The sequence below is a fragment of the Entelurus aequoreus genome, linkage group LG24 (assembly GCF_033978785.1).
Source record: "Entelurus aequoreus isolate RoL-2023_Sb linkage group LG24, RoL_Eaeq_v1.1, whole genome shotgun sequence".
In the NCBI taxonomy this organism is placed as follows: Eukaryota; Metazoa; Chordata; class Actinopteri; order Syngnathiformes; family Syngnathidae; genus Entelurus; species Entelurus aequoreus.
In genome coordinates this window covers 16616235-16635179 of record NC_084754.1, presented here as the reverse complement: position 1 = coordinate 16635179, position 18945 = coordinate 16616235, and the positions used below count along the sequence as shown (strand labels likewise).

Here is an 18945-nt window from a genome sequence, read left to right as displayed (position 1 = left end):
CTCTGTCAAACATAACCAAGACACCCTATTGTTGAGAAACAGTGATTGTCACACCTGCATCCTAAAAAAAAACCCTCTCAAATGCTGATAGTAATGATAGTGTAAATTATCTGTCTGTGCCTCTATCTCATTGTATTGTGTATACATGCTCATGCAGCTATCTCGGTCTATTCAGAAAGCAGGACAGAGACACCCACAATGTTATCAGAACTACAGTGATGAATAAGGTGTTTTCTGAAGTTTTGTGCATCCTCAGGACTTTAGATTCATTCTGCAGACTGTCGTGTTAAATCAAAGACGAACAAACTAATACTTCTGAAATGTTCATATGAAACCAGTGAATATACGCACTGGGCACGCTCCTCAGCTTGTCTGGGTCTTAGTTGGCCATCTGGGTGAGTGTTTAGTATTTATGGCCACCAACCTGACCCTCCTCCATTCAACTGTCCTCCTCCACTCTTTACAGATCTGCCCCTGTAACCCCCCCCCAAACTCCTAACACACACATATATGCACTGCAAAACCAGAGCGAATGCCTGAAAGGCTTCTTCTGTTGCAACTTAATAGGGGAACTGGCCAAAAGCAGACTAATAACTAAGAACAAAGCTTGGAATTGTTGTTAGGTCTGCTTAATGACAGAAAGTTATTAAGTTCCGTGCTCTGCTTATTATAATTACCTTACCCTTTCTACACAAGTAAATGCATAGCTAGTTCCCATACAACACCTAATCATTGCACTATAGGTCCAGGCACTTACGTATGTACACGTTGACTCATGTCAAACACCTTTAATATAATGAACACATAAGCAATAAACCGAGCATGAGTCACACATGCGCATACAGGCAAGTGTGAAAAACATTTATCATATAGTTCATACCTCCAGCTGGCTAAACAATAATGATTGTGTTTTTAAAAGATATGATTTATCTTGCAGGTGAAGGACTAACAAGTATTAAGGAGGGCTTTAGCCATGTTGAGTTTAAGTGCTGTTTGACTTATTTCCTCGAAACTTTCCTGCACAGACGCACTACAAATTCAATGTAATCTGAGACACTCATTGACAAAGGCCCACAATGTATGCTATTATTCTGCGATGAGTAAAATAACAATTTTCTGGAAAAAAGGGCTATCTTCACAAAAATGTATCTGTCTGACAAGAAATGTAAAAAAAATAAATTACTGCTTATTGGTCAGCCGCAAACAAGGCCTCCTTTTAACTGTGTGAAATTCCAGCAAATAGTCATTTTAAAGCTTTACTCTACAGTTCAATGGGCAGATTATCTCAATAGATGGGTCGTAAATGTCACCACCATTTCCGAAAATAACATAGGAGATAGCCCAAGGGGTCTGAGGGGTGGAGCACACATATACAAATAAAAACATGTGGAAATACTGTGCAGAAGACACCAATGTAGGGCTGGGCGATTATGATTGTGATCGGAGATTGTGATACATTTCTGGTCGATTACGGTAATCAGGTGTGAGTATAATATCTTCAAACATTTCGGAAATGGCAGTGACAACAGCCAATCAGAGTTGACGTTTTCCAGCTCCACTTCCGGTTGTAGGTTTAAAGCAGAAATGAACAGAATGACTGAACCTGGAGCTGAACGCGCAGCTCTGGGCAGCAAAGTCAGTTGTTGAGAAAAAAAACAACTCAATGACGGTCGGTTGTGCTGCTGTGGTTGGGGTCGCTAAAGTGATGCAAGACAGTTCCTTCAGGCATTTTCAGTCACAGTTGCACCAATTGATGCAAATTCAACCAATCCCCAGAAATTATGCACAGCCTTGCAATGTTGTCCATTGCCTGCAACTTCCCCGCACATTTTGGCCAATCATTTTTCACCAATCGACTTTGTCTCTGAGTAGTGCTCCGGCACACACATCAACTGTTTAATCAAAACTTACCCTTAAACAAAAGTCCTGAACGACAAAGCTCTAATTATAATTCAAAAAAGAAAAGTAAGCCTAAAATATACAAATATAATACAATACTAGTCTTAATAAGGTTCTTCAGGTCACACTTCCTCTTCAAGAGATTTGATCTTGCTGAATTTTACCAACATATGATCACTCTTTCGTTATAAGGGGATACGTGTTTATTTTGGTTTCAAGAAGAAGGCCACGTGATGGATGTTTAGCACATATCACATCAGCAGAGAGACGAGAGGGTTAGGCCCGGGCTGTCATGTCTGTTTTCCTGCGCCCACATGTGTTTCCCATATGGCCTTGCTCTCTAAATTAGCTCCTTCCCTCCACTAACCACAATGGAATTCATGGAAGTTTTACTGTACATGGTTTTGGCCTAATTGTGCTGTGTGTGTTGCTGCAACTCTTTTAATTACTATGTGTCTATGTCACTGACCTTGACCCAACAGGTGATGTTTTTAAGGGATGTTTTCTGCTTTGTAGGGAAGCACATGAACAGGATTAAGAGGGAGTCTGGCATTAGTTCAGATGTTGAGAATGACCAGGTGTGAGAGCACACAGGAGAAGCTATGCGGATTACTTCAGCCCAATGTGGTTTGGCTATCCACCCGTCAATAGATAAAAAGCTTGTGTCAAAAACAGATTCAAACAAACCACATCCTTAAAGTGTTTCCATACATTTTACTTATGGAGCTGCATTCTTAAAACTAACTGATTCCAGTGTTTGTAATTAAAAGAGCAATGGGTATACAAAAAAGACTGTGGTGGAAAGAGCTCCTAAAGTTACAATGCACATGTTTGATTCACAATGTTTTGAGATGGAATGCTGTGGAAAAAAGAAAATGGGGCTTTTACATATTAATACTTGAGCCAGATCTAACATTAGTTAAAGCTGTAAATCTTGTCAAAGCACTTAATTAATATGTTTTTTTTTTTTTAAATGCTGAGAAAAGCCTTCGACTTGAAGTGTTCTAATTTAAATGCATTACACTATTGTCCCAGATTGATACATAACCAAAAACATGTTTATCTCCAGTCATGTCAATGACAGCTCTGAAAAGCCTTTCAGTATTGTATCAATAAATGTATCTAAACAATTGTACACACAGCAAAAGCAATAGATATATGAATATAACCTTTTAAGACTAAAAGAAAACTTGATGAACCCAGTTGACAAGATAGGCAAATCCAGCATACACACGATAAGTGTAAGAAGCCCCGAGACACAAAGTCTTTTACATCCTTTTCCAAAGATTAGATGTCATCAGTGAGACAATATCACAGCATCAACATAACATCCAAGTAAAAGTATGAACAGGAAGTGATGGCTGAAACACACGCACACAAACATGCCTTAGAACAAACTCAAAAAGTCAACGTGTTTGAGTTTTCTAGTTTTTCTTGCTGGTTTATTTTCTTCCATATTATTCATGTTTGATATTGTGAGGAAATTGCCTGTAATTTACCGGTAAACAAACTACAGTAATGAATATTTTCCAACAAATTCTTCTGGTATACAAAATGCCAGCTCTACTGCTCAATTTTTAAAATATGACAATGAACCAGGAACTATCTCGTCTCTGTCATTTTTTTCGAGACCTTGCCAGATCATTGGTTACTGGAATCAAGATTGTTTACTTGGGACGGTATAGCTCGGTTGGCAGAGCGGCCGTGCCAGCAACTTGAGGGTTGCAGGTTCGATCCCCGCTTCCGCCATCCTAGTCACTGCCGTTGTGTCCTTGGGCAAGACACTTTACCCACCTGCTCCCAGTGCCACCCACACTGGTTTAAAATGTAACTTAGATATTGGGTTTCACAATGTAAAGCGCTTTGAGTCACTTGAGAAAAAGCGCTATATAAATGTAATTCACTTCACTTCACTACTCCAAAGGCGGATTATAACAACATCGGAAATGTGTTTGCCTTTCACTGTCTTTTTGTTATATGCTGTAGGATAGTTTGTCTGTTTCACCAAGTGGTGTGATCGGCTGTACTTGAATTTACAGATTTATCAATTTGCATATTTACTCTTTGCTTGTCTGATGTCTTAACTTTAATGAAAGAAAATCGAATCAAGCTGCATTTATCTTATGAAACAGCAGAGTGGATCTGGGATCCAGATTGACACATTTTGATCATTGTCATTTTATAGGCACATGTGTATGTGCAGTATGCTAATTATTGTTATTGTATGGAACGGGATCAGAGAAGAAGTGGGCCATGTGTAGAACAGTACTGCTACACATGTGAGTGTTTACTTTAGGAGCGCAACACATCATAGTTTTTTTTTCTCCTCAGCACAGCACACTGCCTCTCTGACTCCACTGGACAAAAACGTCCCTGACAGTATCACAAAAGCTGCCTCTTTCAGATGTCTTGAAAAGAAACAAATAGATTAATGGAAACTAAATCACTTTGCAGACTTGGCTGATTAACCTCTACAAATGGTGTTGTTATCACAGTATGGGAGCGATCACAGAACTTTCTCTGGTGCACATGCTTGCATTTCTGCACACATAAACACACAAATATTTCAATTATGTTACGGTAATTTTGTATGCTACATAAATCTAACTCAGCGATAATATTATGGGATTGCAGCCACTCAGTCCTCAAATGCATATTGTCACCACAGCGATATACGGAACAGTCAGTGTGACTCCAGCAGGTTTCACAAGAGAGCACAGCACGGGGTAATTACATCCAGTTCTTGGTGATACGCATGTGTTTCCACTTAAACTACACACTCCCTGACACCCCTCCCCACAACCCACCTCTTTACTTCCCCTTAGTCTGACCAAATTATCTGTGTATATGATTAACTGGTTGTGCATCGACAACAACTGACTTTATGTTTACAGAGGCACACGTGCAGAGAAGCAACAACACTAACGCCTATAACACTCTGATGACTGACATTGATTTTTTCCCCTGAGAAAATGACCGATAGTTTAAGGTTAACCGTGCTTTGTTGTATTTGATCTGTGAACTGTATAATGTTTAAAAAAAGGTGGAACTGATCATTGTTTCCATAAAAGTGAAGCATACACATCCTCACCATGCTAACCACACTCATTGCAACAGGTGAAGTCATATGTTGGAAATAACTGGGTGTCGCTGGAAGATTAATGTTTTTTTGAAGCAAAGACAGCTTATATCTGAGTGCATTTTGTTCATGTCTCGGTGGAAGATAAATGGTCATTCTGTTTATCTTAGTAAATAAATATGCAAAATCAGATTAATGTTTAAAGGGCAGACAGGGTATATATGCTGAATGTTAATGTCTTTGTTTATTAGAGACCCGCCGTGTCTGTACTTTATAGTTAACAGACAGCCCCAGGGTTATTTGATATTGATGTCTGCTAATTCAATTCGATTCAGACTCTAAAGGTGATGATTGGATTCAGAATCATTTTTCGATTAAAGATGATTCTCGATTCAAAATGATTCTCGCAACTTAAAATATGTTATATGTAGTGGCGTGCGGTGAGGTTAATGTCTGGTGAGGCACGACTGCATCATCACAGTCAAATTTAAAAACATATGAACCTGCAGTGCAGGTGTACCTAATGTTGTGTCCCTGCGGTCGTTCGCGGCTCCTGCAGCGCGAGCATTGTTGTTTTTGCACTTTTTGGCTTCTTGTTAAGTGACTTTTTTTGGGTGGATTCGGTCTTGCACGTGGAGGGTTTGGGTGTGGGCTTTGGTTGGTGTGGCGCTCCCGTCGGGCAGTGCATTCTGCGGCGGAGGAGCTTGGCACCAGGAGGCGGGGTTATGATACGAGCCTCACACCGTGTGTCTCCGCAGCAGATTTATGATCGCTCAACACTAAAAATACGTTACACACATACAGTTGTTGACAAAATACACTGTACATTATATACCTCAGCTAACTAAACTATGGAAATGTATAATATAATTCATATAGCAATACGGTCTCACTGCACAGCAGGCCAGCAGTTAGCCGAGTCGCAATCCATGGTGAGGCACAAGTGCCTCAACTGGCTGCTGATCACCGTACCGTCTCTTCTCAGTATTTGAACGGCAAATGTGAAAATAAAAATAAAAATAATCTAAAACTGGTGAAGTTAAATGGAAAATAACTTTAGTATAATCACTGGATACATATAACAATTTAATTAATTTTTTTTTTCTTTTTACATTTTTTTTCTTTCCATGATGGCAGGTGAGGCCCCGCCTCCCCTGCCTCTAGTGACTGCACGCCACTGGTTATATGAATGATCATAAAACTTTTTTTTAAACAGTTTACAAAAACTATTCTTGACTGCTGGCGTATGATGCATGCACAGTGAGTTAGCCTGGAGATGGCCTAAAAAAATGCTTTCGAAAAATGTATTCTTAGAAAAAAAAGGATTATTGAAAATTATGAATCGATTTACAATCTAAATAAATTAGAATTGGGATTCGGATGTGAATCCATTTTTTTCAGCACCACTAATATGTGCATGTTTATTAACAGCTCCAAATAAAATTAAAATTAAAATCAAGCCAAAACATACTACACACCATGATACAACTACCATTTGGCCTTTTTTCGAAATTAAATTTCCTGTCAAACATGTATTTTGTATTTTCTATTTCCTGTTTTAGACCGTTGGAAGCAGCTTTGCTGGCCACTGGTGGCACAGATATGTGTAATTAGTAATCAGCACTATTTAAATTGATCTGCAGTGTTTGTTATTTGATGGATCATTGTATGTGTTTTCTGCAATACCATGTGTAGTAGTACCATGTTGTTGTTGCTATCCTGGATTGTTTGGTCACTAACTTTTGCTCAATGTTTCCTGTTGCATCCTTGCAAGTTCTTACTTGCTTTACACATAAAATTACTTTGGCCAGTTACCACAAGGTGCCAGTTGTGCTTCTTAACCAGCCTGCCTTCTTGTTTTTGTACAGACCTTTACATTTACAATGTGTCTTGGCGCTCCTAGTGAGCTTCCCTCTTGTTGCAAGAAAGACTATTTTTGACTGCACCTGCAAAGATGTCATTGCATTCCGGGGCAACGCCACTCAGTCGTAGAGTGCACCATGACACTGGCATGGTACTTACAATTTTGGTGAAACTGAAACTCCTTCTTGCAAATCACTTTTTGTTCAACTGCTGCATCACTGATTTTTCTCTTTTTTTGTAATACAACCCATCTATAGGGCTAGCAGGCTTTTCTTTCTCCATTCTGAGAGAAGTTAATTTAATTTGAAAAAACTGTACATTTTTTATTCATAATCGATCCAGAAAATGTGCTCAAATGCCCATTTCTAGTTTGTACTGTATGTTCTGGTGCTCCAACTCAAAAGAAAAATATCAGAAGCTGAGGGGAGAGTGCCATGAACAACTACCCTCAACGTTATAGACATGCAGAGAGTACAATATACTATGTAGATATGTGTTTGCCACAAAGGACTGGATCATAGATGCTGCTCCCTAAGGGAGCCAGACAAATGTATCCACATCTGAATCACAATTCATATTTATTACGAATCTGAGTCAATTGATAATTTTAAAAAAACAAGGCCATCTATGCGTATACACTATACATCAGCAGCCAAGAGGAGCTTTTGTAACCTGTAACCTTTGTAAATATTTGATTATAATGTATTTATAAAATATTATATTACAAAAATCGGTTTGAATCAGTAATTGTGTTGAATCGAATTGTGAGTTGCTGTAAGATTCACATCCCTACTGCTCTAACATGACACTGTTATGCGATTAGTATTAGTTTGCAGTATTGTTCATGTAAAGGATAATTTTGTCTGTAAAGTGAAGGTAGTGTATTCAGCATACTGCAGCTGCTCCACACTGGATTGTAAAAAAATATTCAAATGGCAAAGCTAATTGAGAAGGTGCCATATGCTGCTATGGGCTGTATATATGAAATCATAGAAAGGTTTTACTTTCTTTTCATCCTTGCACTACTTTCTAATAAGTAATCCCTGTCCATGTGAATAATCATGACTTCTAACCTTTGACACATAATGGTTTAGTGTGTCCGGCTTTAGTTTACAGACCAATCCAGATGACAGCACAGGTGCATGTGGCATTGCAGTCCATGGGTGACCCTCTGGGCACCTGGTTGTAATCCTTGTTTCCCTATTAGCTATCCAGGCGGCAAATCCATTACACAGCACTGGACAGATTTCCTCAAGAGTCATAGCCAGGACGCTGTGGTAATGCACACTAGCTGAACAGTTTCCAATTTAAACAAGAAAAGGAAGCTCAAAACCAATGTGGGCTACACCGAATAAAACCCAGTTCAGTGTCATCCAAGAATTTGTCATGAAAGGCTTAATCAAGATGTATATCTGAAGAAGCTTTCAAAACTGCTGCCACTATTTCTGTTCCTCTATTTGTGTCCATTGCCTTTCTGTATGTCATTCTCATCCTTATTCTCTTCCGCTCTAGTCGTGATTTACTGTAAACTGTTTTGAGAACCATGACTCATCCAGCTAGAATGTGTTAGGAGGAGCGTAGATTTAAAAAACGGAAAACTACAACATTTTCAAGAGGAACAAATGAAGCTAGTCGGCACATTAAGGAATATATAATTACTTCACAAGATTATTATACAAAACATTTAGGCTGCTCATGATGAACTGAAGGGACTTTGTTAAATCAATGTCATGGGTTGTGTGGTGTGATATCGGTAAACGTATCTATGGTCTTCCAAGAATAGTCTGAACCCACACATTTCAGCACAGTAAAACACAAGTGCACAGCAGCTCACAAATGGGTCTGTGTTTTTACAGCTGGCCCCAGACAAGAAGCTAAAGCTAACAATGACATGGACCATCAGTGTGCATATGTGACTTGATTTACACACATAGCCCAAACATAGGATGTGCACTGACAAACATACAGTGCAGCATTTTAGGGGGATTAACATCCTAATGCACTAAAGTATGACTTGTTACCTTAAACAAGCCAAATAAAGCACTACTGTTAATGCTGTGGCAAATGTAAAGCATGTTGGACATGCAAGCATCAGGCAATGACTATGTCACCATGATGCTAACGCCATGATATGTTTTCCAAAACGACATATGATCATGATTCCAGATGTGCAGAGTAGGGCAGTGTATTTTCAGAGTGCTGGTTTCCCCATCTGTGTGACCACAGTACTGGGCTGTTCTCCCTGCATCTTCCTCACCACTGTTCCCACGCCGCCTTCTGGGTTAAATACATACTTTGGAAAATACTGAGTGGCAAAACATACATACGATCTTGCACCCCGAATCCATTATTTGTTGCCCTTTTTACTACTTTTAGGGTTAAACAGTAAGACGTTTTGTTCGTACCGAACCAAATCAAAGTTTATTTATCTAGGTCAACTTTGCATGACTTGGATATTCCCTTTCAGTGAGGTCTCCTGCTTCATGTACAGTAACGCACCTCCAAGCCTCCCACAAGGTAGAGGATTGACTTGCGGTGGAGGGCGGCCCAGCATATGACACTGTATTGAAGTTGCTGGTTGACAACAGCTTTCAAAAGTGCACTGTAGCAGGCATTGCAAATTGTGGTGCACACAACTGTCAGAAGGTCACTTTTGCACCAAATACATGGAGAATATCATAGCAAGAGCAATAGCAGTATGTTATTAGTTTTTTTTTATATAGATTTGTGTTAAAAAAAAAAAACAGTCTAAATCAGGGGTGCCCAAACTTTTTGCCTTCAAGGACCAAAGTAAAAATGTGCAAATGGGCCACGGGCCAAACACAGCAATGTTGAGAGTGAAACGGGAATAGCCTAAACGTAATAATAATAATGTTCCTATAATTAGTGCCAATAACAATGATAGATGACAACAAGCTAGCCTAGTATATATATCAATTATTGTGTTAGCTTTGGGGTTGTCCCGACACAGATTTTTATTTTCTGACACAATATCGATGTTGATTCGGTAGAATATCAGCAGGAATCATACTGTACATACTGTACTATTATTATTTTGTCGAGTGAAATTTAAAACAAGGTTTTATTCAAGTAAACATTAGTCAAAAAGAGAACACTAACCAATTATTAACCATCTGGAGTGAACTTATGCTGTCTTTAGGTTGAAGTGGAGTAATTGTTTTTGGCCGCACCTAGTGGTCAAATAATTAATTAAACTCATGACGCAGTAAGTTGAATAATGCACACACGTTCGTTAGTGGATACTTTCTAATATGCTTCTGTGTTGGAGTCTATATATGTAGGTAAAATGCAAAGACAATTATATGATACTTGTTTATATTGACAAATTAGTTTTAGACGGCAATATTGTTCAATTAAGGACATAGGTTTAGCTTGTGCGCTATAGAGTGCTTAGCTGTTGTGTAGCTGCAAATGTCAAGTAGCCATGTTTACCTTTTGTAAATAACTTGACTAAAATACAATAAAAGACCAACCTTGAGTGCTTATTGGAGGACATTTAGATGTTAACTATCTGTCCAGCTTTGCAATAGTAAATGTGCTGCAGGACTGCTTGTATTGGAGCTAAAATCCTAAAGTTTAGATGCAAGCCGTTATAACATGATACTTGTTTTTGGTTAATGTCAGACTCATATCCGATATCAGTAATGGTTCGGACGCCTTAGTGAGTTCAAAAAAATGTCAGTAGGGACAAGCGGTAGAAAATGGATGGATGGATGGATATGTATTACATCTGGGAAGCCACCCTTTGGCGGGCCCAACCAAATGACTCGGCAGGCCAAATTTGGGCACCTCTGGTCTAAATAGTGAGCATTTTGGCACAAGTTAACAGAGTGAGGTAAACATTACATATTCATTGCAAAGGAAATAACCTACAAATCTGCAGTAGTCCTGAAGGCCAACAACTAATACGGAGTTTCATGCACATTTATTTGCATGATCACAATCAACAGGATCAATTAATCCCTTTTCCACTGTCCATTAGAGAAGGTTCTTTCGTTTTAAAAATGCCCCATAGTGCTATCAGGACACTGCATGGCAGAGTGAGCTTGTTCATGCTTGTGGGGGCCAAATGGATCCCACTCTACAATGGTGCTGTGCAATGAGTTCAAACTGTGCTTTGGAGCCATTTGAACGGAGATAAAAGAAAGACTAAACAAGTTCAGGGTCGACATGTGTACAACAAGTGGATGCATGAGTAATGAATAAGATCCTGGCACAGGTTCCTCCATGCATACTAGAAGAAGACGTAAACATTTAAACGTGGAAAGCATGAGCAAAGAATAAAAAAGATAGAACCAAGCATAAGAGAGAAGGGAGTTTTCAGAATTGTTATTGGAGCCGTGCAAGTCATTGCTTTCTTAAGGAGTTCCAGATGTGAGTCAGTGCCTGAGAACATAGTTGAGAGAAATGAGGAAAAATCAAGAGAAAGGGAGATTTTTTTTTTTTAATGCGGCCTTCCTTATGATCAACAGTCAACCCTCCCATTCAACAACTATTATGTAGAAGGCCAAAAAGTAGGTATTTGTTTTTATAAATTATGAGTGTTGCGAGGACCGCAGCAGCAGAAGAAAGGGGAAGTAGGGGTGAGGTCTGAGTGTAAGAGTGTGGGGTGTCAGGTGGTAAGGTGGTCGGAGGGCATGTGGCTAGCATAACCCAGTCATAGGACTATAAAAAGCTGGGGTGGTCAGAATAATGGTCTGTTGTTATAACATAAATGGATAGACCCATGCATATTTCTTAAAACCAATGACTGGACCAACCAAAATAATCCCAACCAAAAGACATCTGCCTAAATGATGGGACAGATGCTGAACTTATTACTTATATATTAAATAGCTCCGACTCAAGCATATGTCTTCAAACAAACCTCAAAAGACGATTTTGATTACTTACAGGCTCAACTGATTAAACAAAGATGCACGCATGCAACTCATTTTGTGACGTATGTGTACTAGGAGTTTATTTCCAATCGATCAGGCAATTAGAGTGTGGGTAGCATTAACCACTTTCGTACTCTTGTCATGCATGGCATGCACACTGTACTTACACTTAAAGCTGCTCAAGGCTGATAGCATCATTTAAATGCACCCCAGTAGCAACAGGTCAAGTTAATGTATCTCCCCACTTTTTGCGCAGTATAAAAGTGTACTTAGATGTTAGCGCCCATGTGCCCAACTTCCACAGCGTTTGTTTTTGTTTCCTCTGTTGGGCTAAGCTGCACGATCCCACAACAAAAGGCCATTGTGCTGCATTAAAAAAAGCTCCGCTCCACTGAGCTTGTAGTCGGCCACAAACAAAGACTATAAATCGACTCAGTGCTGGGTTGCCAAAAGCACCAAGAAATGAAGGCTTAGTGTATTAACAAAGAAGAAGCGGGATGATTGAGTAGGGAACGCTCAGTAGAACACAAGAGGGATACTAATGAATAATTTAGTGGAACCTCAAGAACGTCAGTCACACAATTTGTAACCTGACCAAAATTTGCGGGGAAAATACACTACTATAATTTCTTTTCATATAATATTACAGAAGACTCTTTGGATGTGAGGAAGTCCTGCTGTGGCTGCTCAGTGCAATATGGCGAGAGTTTACATTGATGATTAAACAATTGAAAGTACATTAAAAAGTCAGCTGTTAATAGTCTTGAATAGATTCAGCCCCAGACACAAGCCGTAATCTTCTCTTTGTAATGGATCATCCAAATTTCGATTTACTGTTGTGCAGCGGTAATTTGTTCCAAAAAGTCTGACTATGACAGAATTGTAAAAAAACTAAACCAATGGTGGCAATGCATACCTATGCAGCAGGAATGTGTGACATGAGAACTCCATTTTGAAATCACTACAACCAATTGGGCCATTCAGCACAATGCCCAGACATTTCCCATATGAAAGAAAAAGCTTCCTTTGTTCAATTCTATTCCGCTGCACTGTTATGTTCCTATTCTGACAGGTCAAATTAGAAAGAAAGCCATCAAACGTTCAAGCACAAAGGGCTGCTATTGTATCCTGCCAGGACCAAAATGAGGTTTTTCCACATCATTCATTGGAAGGTAAAGGAGTGGAAAGTGGTGAGCACAACTCAGATGGGAGAAGTTAGGTGGCTGTTGAATGCTATCATTGCAGGAACACACACCGAACGCTGCCATGCATTTTATTGTAAGAAAAGTGAAATGGGTGGCATGTGGGCCTCACCGTCAAGAGATTGAGGGTTCAAATCTTCATTGAGCATCTCTTTGTAGACTTTGCATGACCTCCTCGCGCTCGTGTGGGTTTTTTATCCGAGTATTACAACTAAGGTGAATGGAGATTCTACAAACCCCGTTTCCATATGAGTTGGGAAATTGTGTTAGATGGAAATATAAACGGAATACAATGATTTGCAAATCATTTTCAACCCATATTCAGTTGAATATGCTACAAAGACAAGATATTTGATGTTGAAACTCAAACTTTATTTTTTTTTTTGCAAATAATAATTAACTTATAATTTCATGGCTGCAACACGTGCCAAAGTAGTTGGGAAAGGGCATGTTCACCACTGTGTTACATGGCCTTTCCTTTTAACAACACTCAGTAAACGTTTGGGAACTGAGGAGACACATTTTTTAAGCTTCTCAGGTGGAATTATTTCCCATTCTTGCTTGATGTACAGCTTAAGTTGTTCAACAGTAAGGGGGTCTCCGTTGTGGTATTTTAGGCTTCGTAATGCGCCACACATTTTCAATGGGAGTCAGGTCTGGACTACAGGCAGGCCAGTCTAGTACCCGCACTCTTTTACTATGAAGCCACGTTGATGTAACACGTGGTTTGGCATTGTCTTGCTGAAATAAGCAGGGGCGTCCATGGTAACGTTGCTTGGATGGCAACATATGTTGCTCCAAAACCTGTATGTACCTTTCAGCATTAATAGCGCCTTCACAGATGTGTAAGTTACCCATGTCTTGGGCACTAATACACCCCCATACCATCACAGATGCTGGCTTTTCAACTATAACAATATAACAATCCGGATGGTTCTTTTCCTCTTTGGTCCGGAGGACACGACATCCACAGTTTCCAAAAACAATTTGAAATGTGGACTCGTCAGACCACAGAACACTTTTCCACTTGGTATCAGTCCATCTTATATGAGCTCAGGCCCAGCGAAGCCGACGGCGTTTCTGGGTGTTGTTGATAAACGGTTTTTGCCTTGCATAGGAGAGTATTAACTTGCACTTACAGATGTAGCGACCAACTGTAGTTACTGACAGTGGGTTTCTGAAGTGTTCCTGAGCCCATGTGGTGATATCCTTTACACACTGATGTCACTTGTAGATGCAGTACAGCCTGAGGGATCGAAGGTCACGGGCTTAGCTGCTTATGTGCAGTGATTTCTCCAGATTCTCTGAACCCTTTGATGATATTACGGACCGTAGATGGTGAAATCCCTAAATTCCTTGCAATAGATGGTTGAGAAAGGTTTTTCTTAAACTGTTCAACAATTTGCTCACGCATTTGTTGACAAAGTGGTGACCCTCGCCCCATCCTTGTTTGTGAATGACTGAGCATTTCATGGAATCTACTTTTATACCCAATCATGGCACCCACCTGTTCCCAATTTGCCTGTTCACCTGTGGGATGTTCCAAATAAGTGTTTGATGAGCATTCCTCAACTTGATCAGTATTTATTGCCACCTTTCCCAACTTCTTTGTCACGTGTTGCTGGTATCAAATTCTAAAGTTAATGATTATTTGCAAAAAAAAAAAAGTTTATCAGTTTGAACATCAAATATGTTGTCTTTATAGCATATTCAACTGAATATGGGTTGAAAATGATTTGCAAATCATTGTATTCCGTTTATATTTACATCTAACACAATTTCCCAACTCATATGGAAACGAGGTTTGTACATATATATATATATATATATATATATATATATATATATATATATACATATATATATATATACACTACCGTTCAAAAGTTTGGGGTCACATTGAAATGTCCTTATTTTTGAAGGAAAAGCACTGTACTTTTCAATGAAGATAACTTTAAACTAGTCTTAACTTTAAAGAAATACACTCTATACATTGCTAATGTGGTAAATGACTATTCTAGCTGCAAATGTCTGGTTTTTGGTGCAATATCTACATAGGTGTATAGAGGCCCATTTCCAGCAACTATCACTCCAGTGTTCTAATGGTACAATGTGTTTGCTCATTGGCTCAGAAGGCTGATTGATGATTAGAAAACCCTTGTGCAATCATGTTTACACATCTGAAAACAGTTTAGCTCGTTACAGAAGCTACAAAACTGACCTTCCTTTGAGCAGATTGAGTTTCTGGAGCATCACATTTGTGGGGTCAATTAAACGCTCAAAATGGCCAGAAAAAGAGAACTTTCATCTGAAACTCGACAGTCTTTTCTTGTTCTTAGAAATGAAGGCTATTCCACAAAATTGTTTGGGTGACCCCAAACTTTTGAACAGTAGTGTATATATATATATATATATATATATATATATATATATATATATATATATATATATATATATACACATATATATACATATATATACACATACACACATATATATATATATATATATATACACATACACACACATATATATATATATATATATATATATATATATATATATATATATATATATATATATATATATATATATATATATGTGTCTGTGTATATATATATATATATATATATATATATATATATATATATATACATACATATATACATATATATACATACATATATATACACATATATATATATATATATATATATACACATACACACATATATATATATATATATATATATATATATATATGTGTGTGTGTATATATATATATACATATATATATATACATACATATATACATATATATACATACATATATACATTTTATGAATATCACTGTCTCTCCTGACTTAATGATGTACAGTACTTACTTTTCCTCTTTTAAGCTATTTACTCCCTGCTTTAACAAAGTTCCAGTTAGCCTTCTGTTGAAACGTACAAAGCATTTATTTGTTTCTATTTTCACTATTTCACATTCAAGCTAGCTTAGTGCCGCAGTTTGCATGTTCTCCTCTCCTTTTCCTTACTGCGTGTGTGTGCGCACTCGATCTGCATCTTAGAACCATCCGTAACGTAAATAATCAATATTTGGACATTGTCCATCAATTCATCATCGTCCATGTTCCAATCTTGATGAATCGGAGAATCGATCATTTTCTCCACCTGTCGTGACGAGGATGGCGGAAGCTGGAGCAGCACCAAGAACACTTAAACCCTTCATTTTCTGGACAGCCGCTCTACCATCTGAGCAACGCTGTTCCAATATGGAATAAATGTGGGAAGGCCAAATTTGGGCACCCCGACTCTACATTGCCTATAGGTGGTATAGGCAGGTAACAGATGCCAGCTCACGCACTTGAGCGACAGTACGCTGTGTAAACCTCACTTCCCGACGCCTTAAGAGCTGAGCTAGACAATGAGTTGACAGCCGGTGGTGTCAGGTCATTGGCTAGCACTGCTCGAATAAGTCAATCGGTGGAGATTTGTGCACCCTGATTGGGGCTGACTGACTCGCAACCAGTCAAGTGTGTACTCCACCACTCAAGTGGCATAGAGCAGTGTTTTTCAACCTTTTTTGAGGCAAGGCCCCTTTTTTTCATTAAAAAAATCCGGAGGCAAACCACCAGCAGAAAACGTTACAAAATCAAACTCCATCAGGTTGTCGTGCCTTATTTTGAGTTTGTTGGTGTTTTCCTGTGTGTAGTGCTTCAGTTCTTGTCTTGCGCCGTTATTTTGGTGGCCCTTCCTGTTTTGTTGGTGCTTTCCTTTAGCAGTTTCATGTCTTCCTTTGAGTGCCATTCCGCACACCTGTTTTGTGTTAGCAAGCAAGGCTATTTATGTTGTTGCTATCCTTCCTTGTGTGGACATTGTTGATTGTCATGTCATGTACGGACGTACTTTGTGGACGCCGTAAGTTTTTGCTGTCGTCCAGCATTCTGTTTCTGTTTACTTTGTAGCCAGTTCAATTTTACTTTCGCTTTGCATAGCCATTGCCTTTTCCTTCCCCTTTCGTTCATTTTTGGTTTAAGCATTATGTAGCGTTTTACCTGCACACTGCCTCCTGCTGTGGTCTGCATATTGGGATCAGAAGAAACCATCCTCGTCTCACCCGACACATTCCGACTTTTACAGAGCAATTAACTACCTGCTGCCACCCACTGACATGGAGTAGTACGTGGTTACCCTGCCGAGTTTTACACAGCACAGACACTAAGAAACGGCACATTATTTGCAGATTTGGTTTGCAAAAAATATTTTTTGGACCAATTAGGTGAAGTTGCATCATTTCCCACGGCCCACCAGACAACACAGTGGTTGAAAAACACTGGCATAGAGAATGGATGGAAACTTACCGCTGGCGTTCTTCCCACAGATCAGGTGTTCGTACTGCTGCAGGACTCCCCACAACTCAGCGTCATTGTTGACAACTCCTTCCAAGGCCTCGCCGCTCACTGGCGCACAAGTCGACCCCCCATCTGGCCCCGGATGACCCCGTTCAGACATGAGCACTCGGGCTCCGATCTCTTCCACCAGAGCTTCCATGCAGGCCGTCAGGCAAATGGCGGCGTACTCGTGGATGCGCACAGATACGCGAGTGTCCACCATCCATCTGAAGAAACGTCCCACGGAGAAGGTCAGACCGCAGCGGGCCGACTTGCCCTTCCTCAGCATCTCGCCAGCACTCATGCTGTACATGGAGATGGCTTTGACCGAGGCGGACACGCAGTATTCCGCCAGGGACCAGCTGAGCACCAGCTTCATGGCGCTCTGCACCTGGAAGCGAGTACAGCGGCAGTGCATGACGCTCAGACGCTGGGCCTCCCTGGAGATGCGGATGAGAGCCTTGCGGAGGAGCGCCGACAGCCGCCTCACGGCTTCCGTAGTGAACACAGGTGCGTGGACGCCCTTCGGGGAGCCGCCCTCGGCCACCTGGCGCAGTATCTTGGCCACGTCCTCCTCGGTCCAGGGGAACTCTTCCAGGTCGGGCAGGCGAGGACACTTGGAGAAGATGTCCTCCGGGTCCTCGGGCAGGACGGTGTTGACCGTGTCCCAGCTGTTGTTCCTGCTGTTCATGGAGCCCGAGTAGTACCACCAGGTGCCCCGGTGAGGGGTCGTCATGGCGGCCTGGGAGTTGGACTTGGAGGAGGACAGGCTGAGGGACTTGCACGAGTCTCCCGCGCCATAGCCAGAGTCCAAAGTCAGGTCCTCCAAGGTTTTCATGTGGACATTACTTCCACCCGCCATCTTTAAAACCTGTTCTCTGGCTTTTTTACAGATGCACGTTGTACGACAGAACTTTTTTTTTTTGTTTACCTGCAAGTCAAAGAGTCTCCGCCGAGCAGGATGGACTGGTTTCAGCGCGCAACATTTGTCGACAAAGTTTTTCAAAGTGTGTTGCGAGACAAAATTAGAACAAAAGTCGTGTCATTGCGTCCATTTCTGGAGGTTTTAAAGTCCCCACTCACCTTTGGATTTAAAACGTTCTCCAGCGAGTGCATCCACGCCGGGCGACACTTTCTGGATTGTTAAAAAAAATAACCGCGTCGCCCGTACACAAAAAAAACAAACAAAACACAATTGTCTTCTTTGTCGGACGAGTGTGTGGAAAATGTCAGGTTATTTCACGTCTGCTCCTCTCTGTCGGAGTGAGGGAGAGACTCAAGCAGCGCTCACGTTTTGGGGAGGGGGAGGGACTACAACACGGAAGTAAGGAAAGGACCAATCAGAGCACAGCCTGCTATGGTGGAAGCCAATCAGAGAACACTACAGTCTTTTACCACTTCTCCAATAAGGTGCTTATCTTTTGCAGGACCTTCATGTGTCCTGTTATCATTTGCCCAAAATAACTCAAATAAAGTTCAGATGTTAACAGTTTAATGTCACAATAAATAAGACTGTGACTGACATGCTCATCAGTTTATTTACTCATGTTTACTGAGGGGGAGTTGAACGGTCTGCTATCCCTGACCTTTGGATATTTGAGTAC

At 40.2% G+C, this 18945-nt stretch overlaps 1 protein-coding gene across 1 annotated transcript in view; it reads right to left on the bottom strand.

Moving 5' to 3' along the window:
- The window catches only part of abtb2b (ankyrin repeat and BTB (POZ) domain containing 2b), a 57780-nt gene extending 39127 nt beyond the window's left edge, over positions 1 to 18653 (bottom strand). The window contains exon 1 of the mRNA XM_062035552.1: positions 17312 to 18653. Within this exon, the coding sequence (XP_061891536.1) occupies positions 17312 to 18203 (892 nt within the window). The 5' untranslated portion in view covers positions 18204 to 18653. The remainder of the gene's footprint in view (positions 1 to 17311) is intronic.
- Between the last annotated feature and the right edge of the window lie 292 nt (positions 18654 to 18945).